The 25,869-nt window shown below is 41.9% G+C and overlaps 1 protein-coding gene across 5 annotated transcripts; it reads right to left on the reverse strand.

Annotated features, from left to right (window-relative positions):
- Positions 1 to 772: 772 nt before the first annotated feature.
- LHX9 (LIM homeobox 9) lies at positions 773 to 22,585 on the reverse strand. 5 transcript variants are annotated; one of them, XM_032770903.2, is made up of 6 exons: positions 22,314 to 22,585; positions 16,263 to 16,381; positions 14,313 to 14,515; positions 12,855 to 13,210; positions 6,793 to 6,995; positions 4,938 to 5,535 (listed from the first exon to the last, which is right to left on the reverse strand). In XM_032770903.2, exons 2-6 carry the CDS (start codon positions 16,377 to 16,379, stop codon positions 5,278 to 5,280), a joined length of 1,137 nt encoding a protein of 378 aa, XP_032626794.1. In that variant the 5' UTR covers positions 16,380 to 16,381; positions 22,314 to 22,585; the 3' UTR covers positions 4,938 to 5,277. The 5 variants fall into 5 exon arrangements, with proteins under 5 accessions (XP_032626797.1, XP_032626795.1, XP_032626794.1 ...); XM_032770899.2 differs by having other exon boundaries at positions 16,263 to 16,547; XM_032770906.1 differs by lacking the exons at positions 4,938 to 5,535; positions 22,314 to 22,585 and adding an exon at positions 773 to 2,160 and having other exon boundaries at positions 12,855 to 13,207; positions 16,263 to 16,816.
- Positions 22,586 to 25,869: the final 3,284 nt, after the last annotated feature.

Below are 25,869 nucleotides of genomic sequence, written 5' to 3' on the forward strand. Positions count from 1 at the left end.
TGGGGCAGGTGAAATTTTGGCTCTACTGAAGTCAATGGTAGTTTTGCCATTGACTTCAATGGAGCCAGGCTTTCACCTAGAGCTTTTAGCTAACACAATTTTCTCTGCCCTCCCACTTTTAAATCAGATGAAAACTGGAACCACACAGGATGAGTTTTAATGAAAGTATGGCTCTAAGAATGAATAGGGGAAATGAGTTAATCCATTTACTAGAGATAATGAACACATTGATTTGCGCAAGATTTTACAGGGAATAGATAGATTTCCCCCTCCATCCCGCACCTGACCTCAATCAGAAGTCGCTTACTGGTTAGATCAATTTCTTAACTTTTGTAATTGCATTATTTGTCTAAGCACAGCAGAGAGAACCAATAGTATAATGTGATATGACTCATTGCTTTTTTACCTTGAGTTGCTTCATATATCAACAGAGTTTAAATTCTTAAGCTGATTTAAACTAAATCCTCTGTGCTAATTTTTTTTCCAACAGTATGTTAACACATACTGTAAAAGTGTTATTTAAACAATATTCACCATAATTGCCACTAGTAAATGATAAGTAACTGCAGCTTGCACATTCTACATACTGGTCTTCAGAAGATTATTGAAGTAATCTGTGTGCAATTTTGTGTTACGTTGTTAATAATAATATGTACTGGACTTGTCTGAGTTTTCTCTTTAGTATTCAGAAACTGAGAGTTTAAGAAAACATTCAGAATGCTGAGGATACACATAAGTGAAATATTTAATGTCTGTCAGTATTCATAAAAGTTACACTGTTTACATAGGGTTCATTTCTATATAATAAATATTTCATCTTAATGAAAAGATTTTCTGGCAAGTCTCGTATATGTTAATTTGTTTAACATATGCTTTGGATATATAACTAAATAGCAATATAGTTTAAAAAAAACTTTCTGCAAATAGTCCTTTGAACAATTATAAAACCTCATTACTAAAGAATTGGTTATCTTTACACTTGCTTGTTGGCTTGTTAAACTCAGCTGTGATTTGGAATGGGCAAAGATCAGTTCTTTCTTAGGACAGCCTTTTCTTAACAGTTCAATAAATTTGTTCATTGCATAGTGAAGATATAAACGTCTCAGGGTTCCATAAATTATACCTTTGTACTCTAAAAAGTCATTGATGGTTTTGCATACTATACTGCATATGCTTTCCTATGCTGATTTTACTTCGTTAGTTTTGTTGTTGAGGCTGATGGAATTATTATTAATTTTATTTTAGATATGTCAATTGTACACAACAAATGAAGAGAAGAAAATGAAAAATTTAAACACCAAAGGAAATTATTTTACACTTTGCAACAATATTGCCACCTCATTCTTTTGGCTTTCTATATATAACATGATGAAAATGTACCGTACTGCTTCTTTTCAAAAAATGAGTTTAAATTAATTTCAACAGTTAGCTATGTGTTTACATAAAGTTAACTATGTTTGCATCAAATAAAATGTTTATTAATGAAAGCTATTTATTATACAAGAAACATCAAAGAGAAAATTCATCATACAGAAATGTACACTATCGGTGACAGATGGAAAAGTGCATGCAGATTTCTTTGTTTTATTAAAAAAAAGAAGTCAGAAACAATTGTACTAAATTTACTGGGTTTTGATCCCTATGATCTTAAATGAGTGAAAAGTTTTTTCTCTGAATTTACAATATGCCATTTAACAGATATGACTAATACACATTAGCAAGCAAGTGGAATGAAAGCATTTGGATTTTATTTTACAAGTACTTGTGCTTGACAAATGTGATTTTTAATTTGTTTTTAAGAAGAATTGTCTTCAAATATGGGCTGGGTAGATTGCTGCCAGGTTGCTCTGGTTTTATACACAGTATCTCTAAATTTGTTTTTAATACCACACAAATTGTTTAAGTCTTTTGTTCTGATAATTAAACACCATAAAACAACATATGTTTTGTTAACATTCAGGAAATGACATTGGAGTCTTTTATTTTATTTTTTAAATTTTTTGGCTCAAAAATTTTTTAAATATATGATTATCATAACCTAATATTGTCTTTGTCTTCACTGCAGTGGGTTTCCGATCAAACTTTTCCCCTTCTTTTAATACTTTAGGGAATTTTCAAACGTCGGGATGTTTGGCTGTAATGCCCCAAGATTTGTTCTCCCTGAAAGAAATCATAGTGACAATTTATTAAACTACAGAGCAACCTGGCTTTTAGGGGTCTGCAATTCTAGTTTGTGTTCAATATACCTAGCATTAAATCTTGATTCATTTCATCATAATTATTTGTTATATTTTTCATGCAATTACTGTAGCTGCTAGTTATCTGATTTTTAAAATCCTAAGATAAGGTTGCAATATCAAATCAGTGGGGCATTACTTTTCAGGTGCAAAAGAAAAAGGGGGGGATTTAAAAATTAAAACCTAAGTTGCGCCCTCAATGGTAAGTACATTTACTATGAAGAAAGTGAAAACCTAAAAAGAAATCACATTTATAAGATTGTGTTCACATGTTTAACACCATTCATTCATTCATCCATTCATAGTAAAAATGCAAAGAGACACATAGATATGGGTAGACTTAAATTAAAAAAAAAACTGATGAGAAATAAAACTCCTTGGATCCAAAATGATTTATTCACACAAATTTAATAGGATATATCACAATTGTTTGGTCCATAAATATTTAGGGGAAATAGTTTCTATACAATGCATTTATCAATAAACAAAGAAACATGGACAATTTTGCTAGACCACTTACTGTACTATAAACACGAAGCTCAATATATAAGATTATTGAATTTATCAACTATATCTGAAAGAGTGCACAACTGCTTTCTATGACATGTTTGTCTCCTCTAATAGGATACACCATAAAAAGAGTTTCAGAAATAAGAGGTAAAACAGTACAAAACTAGTGAGGTGTCAAAAGGGCTTAAAACAGTTAATTTAACAAACAACACATATATCCTGATTTTTCACAAACTTACTCCCAAGTTATATCATAAGGCACATAGTAGAACTGAGTTATAATTAGTCTACTTAATAAAGTAGATCTATAGTACCATATATTGTTCTGTCAAAGAACAAAATTTATAAGTATCAATATTTTTACCTGTAAAAGTGTATTAAGATCTCAGCCTTACCAAGGTTGTTTGGTCTGGTTAGTGGTAAATGCCCATAAGATAATAGAAATAGGAAAAGTCAAGATTTAAGCTCCACAGAAGATGATAACCATACTTGCTAAATATATAATGGCAAACACACTTTTCTTCTATTACAGTGTTAACATCTCTTCCATCATCTTTTTTTTAAAAAATAAGCTACTTTTCTGTGCTAATTTTCTAAAAACCCTGAGCAAAAGTTACAATAATGCACTTTAATGTGGGCAGTGAACTGTCAATATGTAACCACACATTTATACAGCCAAAGAGGACATCTTTAAAATATATTAACTATCCACTTTCACCACCAAAAGAGAGATTTGATGGGGTCTAAAAAGTGGATCTATGTGCAAAGCTATTCTTAACAATCCACTAAAAGCAAGATGTAGATCTTTATTGGTATTTTTTGTTTTTGTTTCTCAGACTTTCCACAATCGAATTGTTTTAAACTACAATAAAGGGGAACAAATGAACATTCACCACTGCCCAGACCATTCCGACTTTTAGCTTAATTAAAAGAAAGAAAAAAGGAAAAAGAAAAAGAAAAAAAATTGCTATTGTAAACTAGGAAATGTATTTAGATCAGCATCCACAAGGTCTTCTGAGTTTATCTGCCTCAAAGCTACCCACTGCCAATTCCAAATTTCATAAGAATTCTTCTAATGCATTTTTCTTTTATACAAAAGTTAAAAAACTAAAGTATATATTAGAAATATTAATGTACTAAATATTTAAGTTCATGTATTAAACAAAGTGTCTGATACAATCTCATGAAACATCTAAAATAAATTCAAAATAGCATGAATAAAATGTACTAAAATCAGTTTCCTTAAACATCTTAATAAATTATATTTTGCTTATTTCCATCTTCCCTGAAAAAGTTTAATTCATCGAGAATTGCCTTAGTAATAAACATATGTATACGTTTAGAACTTCATCCTACACTCACTAAAGTTAATGACAAATCTCCCATTGGCTTTAATGATGCAGGATCAGTGCCATATAGAGTGAATTGTTTTCATTTTTTTAAATTAAAATCAATGGCATTTATGGCAGAGTGGGAAAAAATGAAATTTTGCCTAGGCAATGCTAAAACTTATATTGAAGTATTCAGCCTTGTGGCCCAATCCTGCAAACAGTCATGCAACAGAGTAACCTTACTCATACGAGAAAACTCATTGAGATCAATGAGACTCTTCATTTGAATAGTTCCTCTGGTGTATACTTCAGTGAACCTCCTTACGTGAGTTAAATTACTCTGGAGCATAAGTGTTTGCAGGATTAAGGCCTTTGGTATGCATAATTCAGAATTCACAGAGCAAAGGCCTGATCTTGCAGTCCTTACCTACACACCAGTCCCATTGAGCCTAATCCTGCAAGTCCTCCATCCGTGCCCTACTCCCACTGGTGTCAATGGACATTCCACATGGATGAATGGCTTGCAGGGTTGAGATTATTGACCTGTGTGGGAATTTTGGGTGCTCAATGAATACAGGGTCAAGCTCATAACTAATATTTATACCAAAAAAAAAAAAAAAAAAAGAAGGAGGAGGAAGAAGAAGAAGGAAGAAGAAGCAGCAGCAGCATTGACACTTGGAATGCCTCTGTCTGTTCCAATTCCTAATTTAATTTGTTCTGTAGGTGTGAAAAATACATAGTATGAAACTTAAACATGTATTATAAAAATAAAGTTAGACTTAGGACTCTGAAACTCCATAAATGCACATACAATCCTGGAGCAGCAAACTATTGGCTTTAAATGAACTGTCAGAGGCTTTCTCGGATTATCAGAGTGGGAATATAATTTTCTTCTCCCTCTCTTCCCCCCCAAGATTCTGGAAATAAGTAACATACAATTTTAAGAGGCACTTATTAGAATGATTCATAATTTTCCCTTCAATTGTCTGATGAATTAAAAAAAATCCAAATACAATTTATAGACAAAATATGTTCATTTATAATGGAGACATATTACTGCAAACTCATTTGCCAAGTGGCTGCAGATGCTACACACCAAGCTGTTTGTTTTCCCAAATATTTTGTGGGTTTGTTTAAAAAAAAATAAAGAGTCTTGTAAATAATAATAAAGAAGAATAAGAATTAAAAAAACTCAAATGTTAGAAAAGGCTCGTTAAGGTAGTTTGTGAGGGGCTCCCGGATTCGTGGCTGTCCAAGTTAGAGGTCACTGATGTCACTACAGTGATAGTGGGATTGGTCAGGTCTGTTAAAGTGGTCGCAGTGCCGGGTGAAGTGAGAGCGCCGCTGTCTGCTGAGGGCGGTGCTGGAAGTGACGTGCCATCAGCTTTATCGACACCCCCATTCTCCTGCCGCAAAAGATTCCTTCTGAATTTGGCTCTTGCGTTTTGGAACCAAACCTGCAAACCAATCCCAATTGATTTCTTTACCGATGTTTGCTTTTTGTTTTTGTTTTTATGTTTGTTTTTGTTTGGCAAATCATCTAAGTAACTCTACATCTTTGTTTACTACTAGTTTGCATCATTTCCGTCATACAAAGGCATCTGTACATTAGTTCCAGCACTGTGGGTGCTGATAAATGGAACATTGAAGCCCACAGTGAGGATCTCTTAGAGCAGCCTTGCAGAACTCTACTCACCAACTCATCCAAGGAGAGTAACTTTTCTGATGGACAAGTAACACATCCTTGGGGTGGGAGGTGTTGTTCCATTACCTAGGTCCTAGGTCATCATGGTAAAGGATGGGTAAAGTAAAGATTTTGTGCTTGGGCTGGTAAACTTTCGTGACCATTTTTGAAGTCTGAAAACTTTAAAAGGGGAAATGACACTATCCTTTATAGCACTGGTTATTAATATGGGTTTTCTAGTCCTCTTCCCTGTAAAGCTGTAGGTTCATTTAAAATATTTTAGGTGACATGTAGCATGGACAAGCAATTAATGCAAATAGATTCTCCTTTTGCCTTGATCACTGCCCTCTCTCTGAATACTGCACACAGCACCACACACCTCACTTTAATTTCACTGAGCTAGCACACAATGAGAGGGCATTTACAGTTATTTAGTTTTTTAAACTCTGATTTTTTGGGGGAGTATCTTAGGTAGGGGAGTGACTAACTGTTGACTTTACTATGGAGGACCTTAGTGATAGACATGGAGTAGGAAGCAATCTGGTCCTGGAGGATTGTATCAGCCAAAGCTTGCTTGCCATATCCCAGGGAAACCCATACTTTGCCCAACCAAGGGCCACAATGACAACTTAAAAGGAGCCCAAAGGCTGCACCCCAGTTGTGTAAAATGGAGCAGATTGCTTCTACCCCCTTAATATAGAGATCACCACATAGAGACTACAAGTCCCAGGATGCATTGCTTCCCTCACTGGGGCTTGGAGTCACTGGAGACAGTTCCCTCCTATCAAGGATGAGGGTGATCACAAACCGTATTTCAGAATTCTGTGGGCTGAATTTGGGTGGTGAGCTATACACTGGGCACTCTTGCCATATAGTACTTTACCCATTAAGTTCTCTGCACACTCACTAGGGACACAGCAATATTATACTAAGAAGAAGAGATATACATATAACAGTCTAAATAAGGGAGATACTATTGTATTGGCAGGGGGAGGGGAGTTTTGTTAAGCCTGTGATGGTGGCTTCTTACCTGCAGAACTCTCTTGGTCAGGCCCGTTTTCTGGGCAAGCTGCTTGAGGTCCTTGGCATCTGGATTGTGGTTGATAGCAAAGTAGGACTTCATGGTGCGGAGCTGGTGGTGTTTGAAAGAAGTGCGCATGCGCTTAGTCTTCTGGGACGGGGGGTAAGGCTGCTGGTCTCTGTCCAAGTGATCTGCCTCATTCTCATTACAACCTGATCAGTAAACAACATGACACAACAAAGAGTTGGTGGTGATCATGCATCATACTGTAGTAAATAAAACTAAGGCAAGTTTCCAGAATCACACACTAGTTTTGGAGAAGAAAGAGGGGATTGAGCTAATATGGTGTCGGGATGGGTAGGAAGGGTATTTAGATTAACAAATAAAGGTGAGGAGGATGGCCTTTTCCTGTTCTTAACATTTATTATATCCCCCAGGCTCATACCTGCTAAGGAAACAGTATAGTGAGGGTAGATCTGCCAAGTTTCACTGCTTTGGCATTAATTTTCAGGTCCCTCTGGTGATGAAGGGTTTCGTTACGTTTCCAAAGAATCATTTAAAATTTCACTCATTGAAACTGCCCTATCTTGAGAGAAGAGTAAAGATCAAACCAACATTTTGAATCCTCCCAAATCACCATCAGGCAAAAAAAGAAGCATAAGGTGGGAAGGCTTGTTATGACAAGTATAAATACTGAACTGTTTGTTGATAAAACCCAAAATAAATGCATTGGATTCTGCCTAGAATTTTATATGAAAAGTGTTGGGGTTGGTGCCTGCAATGGTACCACAGCTAGACTGGCACCCACGTAGACCATTCTGTGGAATAGCCAACTACCAGATCATAGAACTAAAGATGTGCCTTGATTTGATGATGTGTAAAGTTGTTAAAGTGACTTTGAATGAGAGATATATTACAGATTACTGCCTCATGGGTGTGAGTTGCACACCAGGCCAGTAGCAGTGCTGGGTATCATGGTGTCACTGCCTATGCTTGGGACAGGAATGACACAAATACCAAGAAAAATAACAAAGTCATCCATGTTTTACTTTTTGACCTGAAAAATAATCTGATAACTCTCAGGATTATATTTTACAAAGCTAGCACAATCACACAGAGGGCAAATCTGATTGTCACATAACAAAGAATATGAATTAAAAAACATTAATTTAAAATTTGTTAAGAATGTACCATGTAAATTAGCCTAGGCTTCATTAATCCTTCATTTGAATTTCCTTTAGTCTACTTCCCTAGAGTTGGATTTATTAACTAGTTTTAGCCAACTCCTAGTTCACCCCCCCACCACCAATATGAAAAGCACACAGCACTTTGCATTGCATCAGTTAGTAGAGCCTCTGAGACTTGCAATGCTAAAAAGAGGTAAAACAACTTTCAACTACCCCCAAAATAAAAAGCTCAAGTCTTCTCAGAGCTTTGCTCCCTACTGAATTAACAGACAAGTCAACAGTTACATATGGTAGCTGCACAACACACAAACAAAGGATCAAGTGAATGCTCATCCAGGATGGAAGAGATTCTATCTGCAATTATAGTCCAATCTGTATTTTCAAAAAAAATAAACTGATAGCTCTGAAACCATCTGGAAGTGGAAATTACATTGGAAGTAACTTAGGATCAGGTTTCCAATATTTTTACTCTTGCTGAATAACATTTTATTCCACTTGCAGTCCTACTGCCTTCAATGGGACTGTTTGAGCAGTAAAATACTATTCATGGTGAACAAGGAAATCAAAATTTTGTCCTAAGAAGTTATTTTAGCCAATTGCAGGCCATTCTTTATTAAAGCATTCAAGTTATGCAACAACAATGCCAGTTTATCTGACTGATTAGCCTAGCTAGCCTCTTGTAGCACATTTGTCACCCTGGTTTCTGAGCATTTCTTTTTTTTATCATGGCTTGGCTTTTCCAAGGTGCCTAAGTCAATGGGACATGGGCTCATAACTACCTCAGGTGCCTTTGACAATCCCAATTTATATAATAATTACACCAGTCTGTTCTCTAAGTGGCTGTTCTAAGTGGCTGAAATAGCATCATGTGGCTTAACATGCTACATTATTGCCTGAAAAACTAGTCTACAGCTCAAATTCAGGCAATACATTACTGCATATTTCTTTGCACCATCTTTTTTTTAGTGGCCAGCACAATACACTTCCCATTGCCAAGATCTCACCAAATACACTTTGCATAGTTATTACATTTACACACCATAAGAGATTGAGCTCTTGAGCAATAGCGGTGGAAAATATTCCCCTAGGGAAAGAAAAATTGCCTTCATTTTGAGATAACTTACACTGTTCAGATTTGATGACCTTTCTGTCCCTTGGACAATTGTTCAACACAGTTGCTCTCAAAATAGAAATTATTTCAACATATAGTAGCTAATATGGATCAAGTACATTATTTATAGGGCACTTATCACTATAGTACCTGAGCCCTTCACCAATATTAATGGTGTTAGCATCATAACCCTCTGAAGTATTGTTAGGTCTTCAGTTTGTAGCTGAAGAACAGAAAAACAAAGAGATTAAGTGATTCATCCAAGGTCACAAAAGAGGACTGTGTCAGAGCCAAGAACAAGACCCAGTTTTCCTAGAGCCTACTCCAGTGCTTAGCCACAACACTATCCTGCCTTTTTTTGTGAGTGTGAATATATAAAATATATACACATATGTACATGCATAATCTAAGCAAGATTCATATAATCTTGTTTGAGAATAAACTTTTTCTCCATTGTACGGTCAAATTGTTTGCTGCATCAGGGCTAGCAACACAATTAATTCAATTTTTTAGAAGTTTGGGTTGTTTCCATAATGTCCTTCACCTTGCAGTATGAATAGGAGGATATATGCGTTTTGATTAGGAAAGCATCTTGATTTATTGGAAAGGTAAGTTTTTCCCCTCTTCAGATTCTTTTACATCGTCAGTTACAATCCAGCTTTTAACACAACAAATGGGTTCCTTTGCTTAGAGTGCAGTCCCAAGCTTGGTAAGTTTTAGCACAAATAGATTTAAGTTATGTTCTGCAGTTCAGATATGTTTTCACAGTGAATTGCAGCTAAGAGACAAAACAATCACTGATCACTAGTGTCCGTGTTCAGGAACCTATCAGGGTGTAAAATTGCAGTTAAACGGGTCTAAAGACAAATATTTTGGTTTTAGTAATGATCAGGGTTCTGATAAACATAGTTCTTTAACGGCCTGAGGAATACGCTTTCCTACAGATGCCACTAGGGGTCACTAACACATTCATTTAGCAGTTCGAACATGTTGGAGTTTGAAAGTAGGAGCAGACTTGGAATTGCAATATTTTAGAGGTGGAAAAACTTACTGGTTTTCTTTCATACAGAATTAATGAAATACCACCAAAAGGAGAACACCTTTTTGCTGCCCTGCCACATACATTGGAAAGTGATATTTGGTGAGGTTTTTTAAAACCAAATCCATCGTTCCTGACAAAAGACTTTCACTTCATCCTTTCTATTCTGTTGTGTTGAATTAAATTAGAGAATCAGTACCCAGGTTTCCAGCTAACCCGTTAATTACATATGCAAAAGGGCAGCACATGTTGTGGCTAATATCTGAGGGAAAGATACCCTACAATACTGCCTTTTAAACTGTTCCCTGCTTTGGGAAAGTGTAAGTGTTAAACACCTGATTTCTGACCCACTTTTCCGATTACTCTAAATTTTCCTTTTGAATCCTGTATGTTTGTTTCTATTTAGATTCGTTACCCTTTGGAGACAATTACATAAAAGAATAGTTCTCAATCCTGAAGCCAAAGGCGAACCAGGAAAGTTGTATTTTTTTAAATGGCTGCCTACTGCTGAGGGTTTTTTTCCTTTCAAATAACAATTATATCTATTTCATGTCATTCTGTGGCTTTCTTGGGTGTTAAATTGGTCAATGGTTGGAATTATCAGCTCTAGACCGTCTTTAGTTTAGTTGTAAAATGTACTTTCTCCAGACCACGTGCCAGCACTGGGTGTTCATATTCAATAAGTATCCCCTTCCCCCGCTCCCCCCCCCCCCCAATGATAATGCTAAACTACCAAAATTTTTTACGTTGCGCTGATGCTAGGACTTGAAAAGAAAGTCGCTCCAGAAGTAGCAGTTAGCTAGCTTTCCCTCCCCGCCCCCTCCCACCCCCAATGATATGCTAAAGCTACAAAAATTACGTTGGCTGATCTTGACTTGAAAGAAGTCGGTCAGAAGTAGCTTAGCTTTACTAGGACATTTCCCCGTGTAAACTCTGCGTTGCCGTTTGGGTGAGCTGCATTTTGTCTCCTAGTCCTAGATGCGGCTCTTTAACCTCCGTTGCAGAGAGGTGCCCCGCTAACTATCTGGGGACAAGGGGGAGAAAGAAGGAGAAGACTTTTTAGCCTAACAAACAAACGCAACCACCATATTTGCCTTTAAAAATGCGTTTCACTGCGCCCCACATTAGCGTTCAAAAGGTTTTTCGCTGTAGCCAATTTTTGTTCGCCTCTCCCCAAGCTTGCGAGCCTAATTATTATAGTGAATGACTGCTAAACGTTTGGTTTCTAGAGGTCTGGAGGAGCTCGGACAATTGTTGCGAATACTGAATTCCTGGCTCTCAATCCACCGTTAGAAACGAGTGACTGGGCTACAGGGTCCCCTTCCTCATACCCTGTAGAGAATTGATTAGGGACTGCTCAGTGGCCAGGGATTCCAATGTCATCTTCAATTAACAAAGAACAATTAATGCACTGATTGCCCTGGCTCCAAGGTCCACGCATCAGAGGAGCTGAAATAGCCTCGTACAGCTAAGCAGTTCCACACTAAAGCCCTCTTCACAAACAGCCCCAAAGAGAAGTGCCCGCCCGGGGAGAACTGGGGTTTGTGCTGATGGGGGGAAGGGGTGAATCTTTGTGTCTCAGTGGCAATGGGTTGAACTTGGGGACGGAATTCCAGGCCGGAGCTGGTGCGTTTTTATGGAGCGCAGAGCAGTTTCTTCAAACTGAAATAGACAGGTCCCCTTTTCTGTGCACCCCTCCGCCGTGACCTCTTCAGAGCGCTTTGCTTCATTGAACCAAGCTGTGAGTCCTCGAGCACCCCTCGCCCCCTTACAGGACATGGACACACCATCCATAGGCGCCTTTCCCAGCCCAACTACAGATCACCGCCCTGAATTCCGTCCCCCAGTTTAACTGGGAGTTAAAAGTCTTGCTGCCTACACAGGAAAGCACAGAGCTGCTCACTGTAACACCCCCACATCCAACACACACCTTTCTTTCCGTGTTACAGGGCAATGTCATGAATAAATCGAAACTCAGTAAAGGCATTCGTTTGGGATCGGTCATTTTTTAATTCGGTCTAAATTCTGTTAATTCGTTCGTCTGCAGGTTAGTGAAACTCCGTGTGACTCGCCTGAAGCTCTTTAATTCGGGCCCGTGGCGCTTTCTGATGTTTGGATGACAAAGGTACTAAGGTTAAAAGCGTTTCAGCTCAGCTGTTGTCCCTTCCTTTCATTGTGAACGGAGCAGATACGCTGCTTGTTATTGCCCCGCTGCAGGGAGCTGCTGGCGGAGGAGAGGGTAAAAAAAAAAAAAAAAAAGTGCCAGCAAAATAGGAAACTATTCAGCCTGAGGAATGAGTTACAATATCAGTACAGTACCTATGGATTCACATGCAGGCTTGCGGGCCTAGGGAAATCAGACATATTTCCTCCAGATTTATTTTCTGTCGATCAGTTTAGATGACCCTGAATTGGGGTCGGAGTGATGGAGGGTTTGATTTTGAGACAATCAAAGCAACCACCTCTCCCGCATTCCTACAAAGCCACAGGGCTGGGTTTGGGGTGGGAGTGGAGGTGTTGTCTTCACCGTGAGAAGCGACTGTCTGGGTATTTGACATTAATAGAGGAAGACAGCTTTTTAGAAGGGCTTCTGTTCGCTTTCCTGCAAATGCTCCAACCCTCAGAGCACCGTTTGTTTGATTTCCAGTGGTTAACTGGGATTTGGCCTGGCTGGGGAGGGGAGTCTGAGAAGGCCCCTTTCTGTGGAGTGAAAGGTTCAGGGCGCTGTTCTCACCTGAGTTGTAACTGACGATGTCCACTCCTAGAGCTGGGCTTTTTCTTTTCCTGGGTCTCCCTTTCTGGACTGTGCCAGTGCCATTGAAGTAAGGCAGTGCCAGCCCTCCGCTCTTGGCAGCCAGCTCAGTGTAGCTCAACTGAGGCGGGTATTCGCCCTGCAAAAGGGTCTCGAAATGGGCCCTGCAGTAAACCAGGTTGTCCTTCATGCCAAAGTGATCGCCTGTGGTCAGAGTCTTGTTGCAGGTGGTGCAGGTGAAGCAGCTCAAGTGATAAACCGACTCCCTGGCTCTCATGACCATTTCAGAGGCTGAGATCCCAAGGTGGCAGCGGGCACATCTCTGCACGGAGAACCTTCTGAAGGAAACAGAAAAGTGGGTATCAACCAGGAAGGTGCTAGGTACTACCCAGCCCCCAGGTGCTGCTCAGCTCTCCCGACTTGAATCACGCACCCCACCCTCCTTTCTGCTCCTGAACTGAGAGCCTAAAAATATTTGCTCCCCAAATCTTGCAGCTGGACCGGTTTCTACCCAACCCTCAGAGAGCGGCCTTCACGTAGGTCTCTCCTAAAGCCTCTGCCCCGGCTAATGTAAACTCTTTGGGCTTGTTAGAAATTCTGTGTATGAGAAAACCAGAATGGGCCAGAAATAGTCCGCTTCAATTTTCTCAGGAAACTGACCTTTCTGCCTGGATTTTATTTATTTATTCATTCTATTTTACAACATCTCGACAAGCGTTAGTGAAGATAAATAAGCAGCATTGAGGGAAAACTTGTTCTCACTTCCCTTTCGTTCCTTAAACCGTAAGCCAGATTGAGAGGCTGGGAGGGAGGGAGAAGGCACGGGGGCTGGGGGGAAACAACAGAAAATCAAAACAAATCAAGCAAGCCACAAAACTGCGCTCTGCTGGAATCCTGCATGTCTAGAGCCACTGACCGATGAGAATTAAAAATCTAGTCGTGAGCTGCAAGGAGCTGATTTGATTTAGCAGAAAGGATGGTTTGTTGTATCAATAAGAGCTGTCTCTGCTATTCTTTACAGCGTCTCTCCAAAGCAGAGCTTTGCCATTAGCTTAGATACCTAGCCATTTCAGGAGGGGGACCCTTGCTCTTGGGAAACGGGAAATGAATATACACACTACAGCGAGAGGGAAACTTTTGTTTGAAATTTAGGCAGAGATCCCACAGCACTTAGACCAGTGAGAAACTGACTGACTATCTCCTGTTGTTGTTTATACCGTAACATGCTTTAACTTGTGCCTCTTGAAAATGTCGATCCGTATTTTCCACGTGCGAGATTTACAAAGGGGGCACATTTGATGCAATTGCCCTAAAGCCACGTGTATATAAATGAGGAGTCTCTGCCTATAAGAAGCTATCCCTAGCTGGAGATGAGAGGTTTGGCCGCTGCTGTTCTGGGAAGGGATGTGCATTTGAAGCGGTAGGGACTGAGTGCTGTACCTGTAATAATCCTCCTTGCAGTAAATACTGCCGTCCTTGGCAAAGCAGGTGAGTTCTGATTCCAAAGCCAGTTTACATTCACAGCATTTGAGACACCTGAGGTGCCATTGTTTGTCAACAGCCAGCAGGTAATATCTGTCTGAGATCTTCCCTCCACAACCAGCACACAAAGCAGGCTTCTCGGGGCTCATTGGGGGCATGTTCTGCAAAACAACCACACAAAAGTGGATGAGAAAACAAATCAAGACAAGCGGACGGTGTGATGCTTGCACTGGGACTGCTGCAAGAACCAAAGGCTGGTCTCACAGAAAGAACCCCCAGCTGTTCCGAACCGAACTGGCTGCATTTGCGCTGGCCTTTGAGGGGGCCAGACCATCTCCCATAGGGATGTATTTACTAGGACACGACTTGGCTGTTTAGCCCATTAAACCTTCTCTAATGATGTAATTTCATTTCGGTACCCGTAGCCCGGTGATTAGGCCTCACTAGGAAACGAGACCTGATTGTTTTCTAGTCCTGGGGAAGTTACAGAGTTGGCTGTATCTTCCCCGTTAGCTTTAAAATTGCACCGTTTGGTGCTAGGAAATCCAGACTACCGAGTATTTTACGAGTAGAAAAATATCGCCTTGCTGCCCTGAAAATTTGCATCAGCGGAGACATTCCCAATTCGAATTCCTGTTAAATTTGAATACAGCTTAAACTATTTAAAATCCCTCCTCTAAATGCAAATAGGCCTCTTAAAGCAGAAATGAAGGGGAAATAGTCCGTAAAGAATTAATTGAGAACAATCAAAATGTTGGAGAGTGATCCTAATGAAAAGAATGCACAGGGAGGGTTTCTCCCCCTTAAAATTATTGACTTTTCCTTTCATTAATAAACTTTTTCAAGTTTCTGTTGGCCTGTTTTCCATAAGAAATCCCACTAATAAGAAACGGAAAGGGAGGGATAGTGTACATACCAGAATAACCCCCCAAACGTGAACTTAAAATAGGTCAGTTTTGTTTTGTTTTGTTGTTTTATGAAAAGTAAAAAATTCATCTGTTTTTAGCACCGAATTCTTTTTAGCTGAAAATGCAAACGCAATTCAATGTTTTTCCCCTTTTGTAACAACTGGGGGAATGAGTTGAATTAACACTGTAAAACGCTCAGGAGTTTATTTAACAGGGGAAGGGGGAAAACCAATAGCTCTGTAGAGCAGTTCCCCAGGCGATTACTTTGTGTTCTAGTGCTCAACGGAAGTCCTACAAGTAGGAGAAAGGCAGAAGCTAGCTTTGCAGAAGCTATTGCATGAAGCTAGGGGACCGTTTCTCCAGACATGGGATGCCAAGGTTACAACTCGTTTGCTAAGAAAAGAGAGATTATTTCCAGACAATGTATGGTAAGAAATAACATTCAGCGGGGCTGCTCCCTTTTCAGACATTAAAGCGACATTTTTACTTAAAACATCGCCCCTCACCCCGAAGAAAACAAACTATTTTGCAGCGAAGATTTCTACAATCCAGTCTGGAAAGTGCCAGGGCTGCTAAGGGTAAAATGCACCTTTTCAAAACCCGGCCCGTAGCTCCTTGATAAACGAGAAAGCAAGGCTCCCACTGCAAACTATGCAAGAGTGAGAGGTCTGCTTCGCTGTAATGAGTTAAAATGTGTCCCTCTTATGAAACTTAAAATATTTTCCCTCTTATGACTCAGTTGAGCGCGCGCGCACACACATACACACACACATACAAATATTAGACGAATGCATGGCTCAGCCTCCCAGCGTAGCAGACTCCATTAGAGAGCGATTGGTGATTAACTTGAGCCTCAGAAATGTTTCTAAACTTAAGGGGCATGAGGAAATGGGGGAGGGAGAAAAGCAGAGTCTCTCTCTTCCCCCAGACTGTGTCTATCAGGCTGCAGGTTCGTATCTTGCAGTGATTCCCTTTAAAGAGGTGCTTGCTTCTTTCTTACCGTTTCCCGGCCGTTCATCTGTCCGCCTTTGGCCAGGCGGGACTCGGTCTTGGACCTCCTCTCCATCTCCTCCATGATTCCTTGGATGTGGCCTCCGGAGATCCCGTGAAAAAGCATGGCTGGGGGACGGAAAGGACAAGTATTTTCTTCTGCTCTGCACCCCACTATTTCCATATACAGACCCCAGAGTCTTTAGATCATCCAAAATGTCTACACCAAGGCGCACGGCGCAGGCAGGGGGAGATTGCAATAGTGGCTTCTCTTTGCACAAGCACCGAAGGCTTCCTGAAGATGTGCAGAAAACAAACAAGGGGGAGAAGAAAAATAGTATAATAAGAATAACAAAAAACAAAACAATAAAACCGAGCAGGAGAATCTGTTACTGCGCTGGAGAGCGGGGGCTCCTGACTGAAGAGACTTGGAACTAGGGGCAGCCAAATCGGCCAGCAAAGGAAATAGTTTTGAGCACAAAGAAAGCAAAAAGAAGTGCTATTTTCAGCAGTCTCTGGTTGCTTTAAAGTTCCCAGTGCCTGTAGGTTGGATTTGGGACTGCTGCTTTCCGGAGCTCTGTCCAATTTGTTAAGAGACTAAAGCCAGCCCATTTTTGATAATTTAGTAGGAGGAGTTCTCTCCCTAGAGCTGCTACTGATTTTTATTCAGACAACAAAGACCTGTCATCCTCCTCTCAACCCCCGGTGATGGGCAAGCAGTGACAAACTTGCCAGTTGGGGATGGTGGGTGGGATGGGATCTATACCCCCACCCTACCCCAAATACAGAGAGGAGAGAGAGAGAGAGAGAGGAAACGGAGGTTACAGGGACAAGGGAAACTCAGAGCATCCTGTGCAGGGTTGGTGAGCTGAGAAGTACCTAGTGGACTGTTTTGGTGGGTCTCTCCCGTCTCGCCCCCAGCCTTGCCCATAGAAGTGCAGGATCTTGCAGTGTTTATTGTCTCCCTTGGTGGTGCTGAATGGCCAAGGCCGCCTACAGATCCCAGATTCACCCCCATTTAGGCCCTTTGGTGGTGGCAGGAAAATGTGAAGAACACCTTCGTGGGCGTAGGTGGAGGTTACTATCGTGGGGAGATATCGTGGACCTTGCCAGCAGCATATTTAACCAAATAGCATTAAGCTCCCCTCAGTTACTGTGCCCACGGAAATGATGCTGGATAATTAGCCCCGTTCGTGTCGGGTAGACTCCGGCTTCCACGTGGAAGACGTAACCGCAGATTCCGGGCAGAGATTGCACGCTGGGGATAGCGCCAGGCACCTTGCTCCTGTCCAGTCGCAGGGTATGAGTCACCCCCCAGCATTCCCCCCAAGCGAAGTTTAAACTTCCAGCCCTGTTAACGTCCAGCCGGGCGCTGACCCCAGTCCTTCACCCTCAGCCTCACAGTGCAAGCAAACTCCAGCTTCAGCCCGTGAGCTGGGGGAGGGGGGGTTATGAGACAGGGAGGAAGCCCCCCCCCCGGAACCATTCCCCAGCTGCAGCGCTGCGCCGCGCACTACAATCCCCGAGGAGAAGCCGGGATTTCAGCTGGCTGCGCCGGTGCCAGCGAGAGCTATGTGCAGGGCTGGGTGGGACAGTCAGGCTGGGCCAGCTCTCGCTTCTCCCCACTTACTTTTCACACCATTCTCCGCCTTGCCTTTCTCTGCAACAGCTGCAGGCTGTTTCCTGACACCTCAATCCCCGCTGCAGGATCTTCCTGGCGGCGGTTCTGCTCCCCTGGCTCCTTCAGTGGCCTTCCGCCCAAAACTCCAGCACGACTCGTGAAAATACCCCCTCCAGCCCCCATTTCCTTTCGAACAGGGACTCCCGGCGTCTCCGCCCCCGCCCATGTAACCCCCAAATCCTCCCTTCTCTTTCGCCCCAAGTAGCTGAAATTAATGTTATTCGCCGATTGAGTGTTGCTACATTCCTCCCAGTGCCAGAATACAGCTCATAAAACACAATTTCACACAAAGATGGAGCCAATCAAGTGAAATAAGCCGGTATTTTTTTCTCGGTTGGCACACTAGACCCTGGACAGCAGGGCTGCTATTTACTGTAAGTAATGTAATTAGCCCTTTTGGATGGAAATCAATTTTTTTTTAAATAGGAGAGTAATTCCTATAACACGATACGGCAGACACAAAAGGGTCAGGGATTCTCCCTTAAAAATGGGTAGGTCCTCTCCCAAATCGCAGTTTCCTGAAAAGCAGTCAACGCCTGGAAATAAAAGGGGGGGGGGGTGCGGATGTTCAGAGGGGTGGGTTCTCCTTGGAGAAAACAAGTCAATTAGCACACAAGCCACAAGGAGAAGGTAAACAAGGCGATTCAATCCGGGCTGCGGGTGTTGTTTGCAATGGAATTTCTAAACTTTAAATGTATTTATTGCCGAGCTGCGCAAACCAGGCCAAAAAATGAAAAAGTTGCCTTTCCACCTGCTTTGCCCCACAAGAAAAAACAGTGGGGGGGGGGGATTCAAGCCAAGATTGCACAGCAAATGTGGGTAGATGAAGCTTTAGGAAAGGAATTCAGAAGCAACGGCTTTGCTGCCTAATTATAACGATTGTAATGGAAGAGGAAAGGGTTAATGGCTTAAAGGAAAAGGACAAACTCTACTCTCCACAGAGAAGAGATTTAAACCGTTTACAGAGAGTGTGTGTGGATACATGTGCACACACCTATTAGAGAGATTACAGGTGTGCGCGCATATATAAATGGTGTGTGGTGCATTGTAGATTACAGAGCTGTTTGGGAAATATTAAAAATCTATTCTAAACAGATGGATGATATAAATATCCCCGTTATCACTGTAAATCTAGCGAATTTCTCTTTGCCTAACGTGTTTTTTTTATGCCCTTCCAAATATTCACGTAGCAGCGGGAACAAACCATGCCCCAACTAGCTGGCTTCCCAGTATTTTCGGGTTTATGAGAACGATCAGGATTGCCCCGCAAGGCCTATTTGCCAGAGAGGAAGTCGCTTGCGTTTGGAATAGATACGTCCTGAAAAAGTCCCCGGGCTTAGCGTGGAGGGGACCCTAATCCGATGTGTGTTTGTTTCTCTCCTCAGCCTGGACCGCTCGAGCCCTGTCCTGCGTGTTGCTGTTCGCTGCCCGTCTGCCTGAAGCTGAGACCGAGCAAACTCATCGCCTGTGCCCGGAGCCTAGAGAGGTGTGGTTTGGTGCGAGCGCACCTCTGGGACCGCACTGAAAATAAAGGCTAGTCTCCGTGCCCGGAAACGAGTTCAATGAGCTGCAGGTTTCCCTCCACCAGGTCACCCATCCGAAAGTGGCTTCTTCTTGCCCTCTCTCCTTGCCAGCCCGCCCCAGAGGAAGTGGGGTTTACAATAGCAGCTCCCGGACGCTTTCAGGCAAAGTGCTCTTGAAAAGTTGAAGCGCTCTCTCCCCTTTTCCTCACCATTTTCTCTGCTAATGGCTTTTTGCTGGGTTCAATGAAAAACTTGCAGGTGCAGAGGGAAAGCTTCCGAGCCAGCCAGGGCGTTTGAGAGAGAGACCAACCAGCCAAAAATCATTTGTTACATTTCTATCACTATGTTAGCTCAGTGGCGCTATTAGGAATAATTGGGCAGATCCCGTAACAAAACTCAGAAGTAACTAAACCCCTTACAACCGGGAGCACTTAATTAATTAGAGCCCTTTCTTTCTGCTCCATCAGCTGCGGTGAAGGATACACTAGTAGCTGCTGCTGGTCCAGCAAAGAAGGCCAGGGGTTTCTTAAGCTTTTTCTCGTTAACATCCTAATGTTGACAGACCACTCCTGACCTAGAGCGACACTAAAACTTTGTTGCTAGCATCAAACGTGACTTCTTCGTTTCCAAAAGGCCCGCAGTAGACCAAGGTAAATCTGTTTCAATATTCTTAAGATTTCATTTCTCTTTGTACATTGTAACTCTGCTGCTCTCGGGCAGGTTGGTGGGCGACAGACACCTGGCTCCTGGAGGAGTTTTGCTGGTTTGGTTGGCTGGGAGAGAGAATTCACCATTTAAAACCAATCCGATAGGAAATGTCACATCCAATCGAACGATTCTCCTCTGGGAATCGATTTATACCAGTGCCCCACTGATTCTGAATTTGGTTTCTCATTTCACACGGCCTCACCCACCCAATCTCTCTATCAATGGCATTTTAGGAAGGATACAATGATGCTGAGTAATATCCAGGCTCTATTCAGATCGTGCTATGTGATTTCAGATTTTCCCTTACAAAGACACAGACAGGGTGCGGCTCGGACTCCCGGACTAAAGGGGTGAGACGGATGCTCTTGTTTTTGAGATCATCCCGGCAGGTAAAATGTTGCCCTGTCTCTGTATCGCGACACCGAACGCTTTGCAGTGCTCACAAAGCGCGCCTCCGCTTCAGCGCTTCCATGGAACCTTCCCTGCGAGGGCTGAAACCACTTCCAGCTTTGCAATTAGCATGCGCCCAGGGCAGATTTCCTGCGTGCGAATGCGATCATTTGGATCCGTTTTGCTATCGAGACCGTATTCTTTTTGCCACGGGCTACTGCCTCAAGCCTGCTAAAGCGTGAACGGATCTTGTGTCTAGTTCTGAGGGTTTAGGACAAGGTCTCCATACAAACTAATAACTGACAAATAATAATTAGAAGAAGGGGGAGGGTATTCAAGCAGGCGGGCTCTGTAAGCAGAGGAGGTTTTGCCTTAGTCTACCTTAAATCAAGCGTTTGCTTATTTGGGGAGAATGACACCGTGGCAATACCAGCGGGTTGTGTCGGGCTGCTTAGTGCTACTCTGGCGAGCCGGATCAAGGGTCGGACAGCTGACCACAGACACAAAACCCAGCAATCTACATGCCGCCTCTTTCACGTGCCCGAACTGTTTCGCAATTTCCAGTTTAATTGACTCTGGAAAATGAAATAAAATTAACAAACAAACAACCCCCTCGAAGCAGCAGTACCATTGATCCTGGTGCCTTCGAGTGCGGTGGCTACAGTGAAATCTATTTTCAAATCCTAATGCTGTTTTCTGCTCTAGAAGGTAGTGACGGGATAAATGCTTTTAACGATCAATTTAATCACCTCACAAAATCCGCGGCTAATACAAGCACTTTGGGCACAAAGGAGGAAAATCTGAACGTTGTTACATCCCTTCTGCAGTGGGCTCAGATATAGCTGCTTCAGCATGTAAATAAATTGCATTTTAAGGGAACAATACTATCGTGTAAATATCCTCTTCAATGTCAGAAATAGTCTCTCCTCTGCCAGCACCACCTTTTTTCTATCAGGTGAAGTCTGCTCGAATTCCCATAAATATTCTGCGGGCAACTTTCGAATGATACAGAAATGGAGAAAGCTGATGCATTACAATCTCAGAGATTCACAAAAGCAGCTTCTCTTTCCCAGACTGGCTGTGCGGTGGCTCTTAGTCTCGGAGTAACACAAACACAGATTATCTTTATCTACAGAACAATTGAAGGAAAAAACCCAGCCAGAGCAAAGTGCTTGTATCTCCCAGTAACCTGGAAATGTGTACGTATTGATTGGCTTGAGGCGAGGTTATTTTAATTACAAATAATGCGGTGCAGTAATGCGAAACACATAGCCAAATGGGGAGTAACCGCAAACATATAAACACACATCCAAAAGCAAGATTATAGTCTAGCACCGAACTGTGTTGAGCAGTTCAGAACTGTTAGCTTGTTAATTGTTTTCTATGAACCTTGTATTTGCACCCTGGTTGTGATCAGAACAAGGACACACGAAGCTTCCCAGGGAACTGGTCATATTTTAGTGTATTTGGTAAAGAAGCTCCCGCCCGCCCCCAAGAAAAACAACAACAAAAAACCCACCCCAAAACAGCCTCCCCCCTTCCAGCCGCTCTTTTATTAAGAAGAATGGCTCAGTCTTCGAAGGCTGCTATTTCTAGATTAAAACACACTCACATGCACCAAATGTCGCCTGCGAATACACCTGGGGAAAAGCCCATTCTGTGCGGCTCACAAAAAAAAAAAAAAAAAAAAAGGCAAGCAAATGACATCCGTGAGGTCTAAATAGTTGTATTCTTAGCAAAGACTCAGGCAGGATCTTACCTTAAGACCTTAGCAGCTTCCCCCAGAATTGTTCTCTTCTTAATGAGTGAGGAATGGGTTTTGGAAGGAGACGAGACGTAATGATCTAGCCAGTAGATGGAGGTTGTTCCTTGTTTCTAGCAGAGAATCCCAGTGTTAATTAAAATCAACAAGCTGCTTGGTGGAAAGATATTTTTCCTCTCCCTGCCCCATGCCACAGCCTCTACCACAGAATTGACGTGAATGTCTAACCTCTGACCTCTCACCAACAGACACTTTATACCTGTCCTTTACTTTCGTGTTTACTCCTCCAAATGTTTTTTAAACAGAACAAATAAACAAAAAAGCATGAAAAAAAAGAAACCCCACCTCCCAAAAGTAAGTGGTTTTCTGGATTTTTTGGTATAGCTCCCTCAGTCATCTCTCCTGATGTAGCTCTCCGGCCTCAGTAATCAGGTGGGGTGCTAATGGGGAGCTAGTTGTAAATAAACCTAGTAAAGCAAATAACATATTAGGGCTTTTTTTAAAAAAAAAAAAAAAAGGCGGCAAGGACTGGAGGGCTGTTAAAATACTGCACTATTTCCCCATCATGCCATCATTTCGCTCTGTGCCTATTCACAGCTGAGCAGCAACTCCTCTGTGTTGGGGCCATCTCTGTACTTTTTTTGAAAATCGTGCTGAACCAGCCCTGGAATGTATCGACCCTTCCCACTTTCATAAAAAGAACCCCTCTCGAATGGATTCTCTAAACAGCAAACTTCAGTCTGATGTGATGTGATATGATGTACGGAATAACCTCGCATTGCCAAAACCGATGAAATTGGGAGTTGTCATACAATACAAGGCAGCCAAACCTCGGATAATTGTAAACCTGAATCCAATTTAACCTATTAGAATAAAATCAGATGCCAAGAAGAATTGGAATCATTGCTTCTTAGGTGAGGGCACGGATGACAAACGATCCACTGACTCAAAACAATAGAAAAAATATGGATCTGAGAGTAATTTTTAAGAGTCATTCTCCTTACAGGGCCATGCGAAACCCAGCACCGCCAAGAGCCCAGGGGGTTCAACCATGAGCGTAGGGGAGAGCAGTACACGCGTCTGTCTCACCAATTATTTACAGAATGGCTTTCCTGGAGATGGGTTTCCGGTGAGAATCCTAAAGGCGGGGGCAGCTGGTTCTGGGTCAGGAATACTAGATGACTTCCCCACCCTCAGTGACAGTTCCTTCTCCTATCTCCTAAGCAACGTGGCCATTTAGTGTCTGTAGCCAACATGAGTCTTTATTCGAAACAGCAAAGAATGCTAATGATCTTACGAAGTCAAAAATAACGCTTTTGTGGTACAGTCATGGACAAAAATCTGTAAGTGTCTGAAAGCAATTAATCCACCACGTGTAAGGAAGGTGCAGCGCCTGGAATGGGTTTGGGTTGATGATGCTCTCTGTGGCAGTTCAGCAAATCCCCTAGTCTAGTTTGCCTAGACTCTGGCAGTTGTGGTGGTAGCTGTCAACAAACAGCTGCTGGTGTGAACCGAGTTCATGCTGCAGACAAAATAATAGCATCGTGTCACTGAAGTGTTCCTGTCCACGCCACGACTTTTAGCGTCTCGTCAGTAATCCCACCGTTGGTGAAGGCTCCGCTCCTGGTGTATTTAATCTCTCTCTCTTCGGTCCTTACAAGTAGCTAGATGACTTATATACTAATGCATGGAAATGTCATGTTGAACGCTTGAAATCAGAGTTTCAGGGGTGACATTCGGGGAAGGCTTGTTAATTTCAGTTCCCATAGTATTTTAACTTGGACCTGCAGTAAATACTGCGATCTCGTGTTACAGCAACTCATCTGAAGTGACTGACTAAGCAGGTGTGAAGGAGGGAAAGTAATTAAAGTGCTATAATACTAAAAGCGTCGCAATCTTTTTTGCAGGATGGGTATTTTGTGGGCGGGTGATAAAAAATAAATACACGAAGTTTGACTTATTGACATTAAGGAGCCGCAGGTCTATTTTGCTTTCATAATATGCATGGTAGTGACACGTTTTTTAAAAGTTTGTCTTCGAATCCACTTACAACCAGGGAGTTTAAAGCCAGCCCTGCCAACGGCAAGAACAATCCTTAACGCTGAAGAGCTTTAATCACAGCAACGGCATCTCTGTATCTGCCTTGAAATTGGCCGTGTGCACGAATAGATAGATAGATAAAGGTATATTTCAGTGGGCTTGTTCTATTTGGAATCTTCTTGGGACACCTGCACCTTCTGTATCTTTTCTATTTACTTCGAAGGAGCCTTTTTCTTGCCCCATGACCAATGTATTGCTGCTATTCCCAGGCTGCATTAGCTACTTTGGAAGAAGCATTGTTCCTCTCACAAAATTGAAAGGGGGCAAAGACAGATTCCATTCTAAAGTGAGCTCCAGCAGTTTATATGGCCAGATGTATTGCCCTTTCCATAAGCAAAAGGCATCCAAAGGAACCTTCGATGCATTTTCCCCATCTAATGATTTCCTTTAGAATATCTATATCATCTATCTATCTCTATACGTATATATATCTTCTTCCAATTACCGACGCCCTAATGGGAGCAGGAGGCAGAGGAATATGCAAGGCTTATAATAAGCTACTTGCTGTGTCATGCTTAAATAATGTCACGCTTTATTTCATTGTTATTATTGCTGTGCAGATGACAAAACTAGACCTTACATTGGAAATTCTCCTGCTAGTAAGATAACCGAGAACGATGGATCCTCCTCCTATGTTGACACAAGGGGAACCAGTTGCTTGTGGATCCTTAAATTATAGTAACTACCATTTGATTCCCAGAGCCCCAAAACTGATGAGATTCTACCTTTGGATACTTTTAAGTGCAGCAGATCAGTTTATTTAGGATTTTTATGCCTCTATTTCCCTGCAATAAAAATCTCCCTCTATGTATCTGCATGCATACATGGGACTATCTAAACACCCCTAATAACACTAAACATTAATTTACTATTTGCTAGAACGTTGATTCCAAGGACTTTCCGCTATTTGTACACATTCTGTTTAATGTGGCTTCAGTCTGTTTACTTGCTAGACGTGAATGTTCATTTAGATCCAATCACTAAAACGAGGCAAATAGAATTTAGCTCTGAACTGCTGCTCTCCCATCTTAATACATAAGGAACGATATTAATACGCAAACGAAATCCGTTTGGATGTTTAATGTTACCAGAAGGCTGCGCTGACGTTCAAACGATCTAAATCTTAGCATCTGGGAGGCTGCACAGGGAGCTTTCTAGGATGGGCGTCAAGCCATTTCGTTCAACCAAAGCTGAAGTGGACCAAACCGGGACAACCAAACAACTGACAATACTTTCCAGTTTAAGTAGACTCGGGTGCTCCACAATCCACAAATGGGGAGGGGAAGGGAACCCTTTCGGCTTATTACAACAGCTAAGGGTAACCATATCCCCCCTCCTGTCCTTTTCTAAGACGGAATGTCCATCTTGGAGTTCTCAGATAACATCATGATAGCTAAATGTCCAATCACTGCCTACAAATAACCCAGCTCGCACATATTTGAGGGGAGGTAGG

This window comes from Chelonoidis abingdonii, chromosome 7 (assembly GCF_003597395.2).
Source record: "Chelonoidis abingdonii isolate Lonesome George chromosome 7, CheloAbing_2.0, whole genome shotgun sequence".
Taxonomy (NCBI): domain Eukaryota; kingdom Metazoa; phylum Chordata; order Testudines; family Testudinidae; genus Chelonoidis; species Chelonoidis abingdonii.

Bases quoted from the DNA above. Each gene is read 5' to 3' on its own strand.
- LHX9 (XM_032770899.2), bottom strand. From the start codon at position 16,436: ATGGAAATAGTGGGGTGCAGAGCAGAAGAAAATACTTGTCCTTTCCGT. The intron at 14,516-16,262 runs GTAAGAAAGAAG...GTTGTTTTGCAG, and splicing joins AGATGAACGGCCGGGAAACG to AACATGCCCCCAATGAGCCC. The intron at 5,536-6,792 runs GTAAGAAGCCAC...ATTGGTTTGCAG, and splicing joins TGACCAAGAGAGTTCTGCAG to GTTTGGTTCCAAAACGCAAG.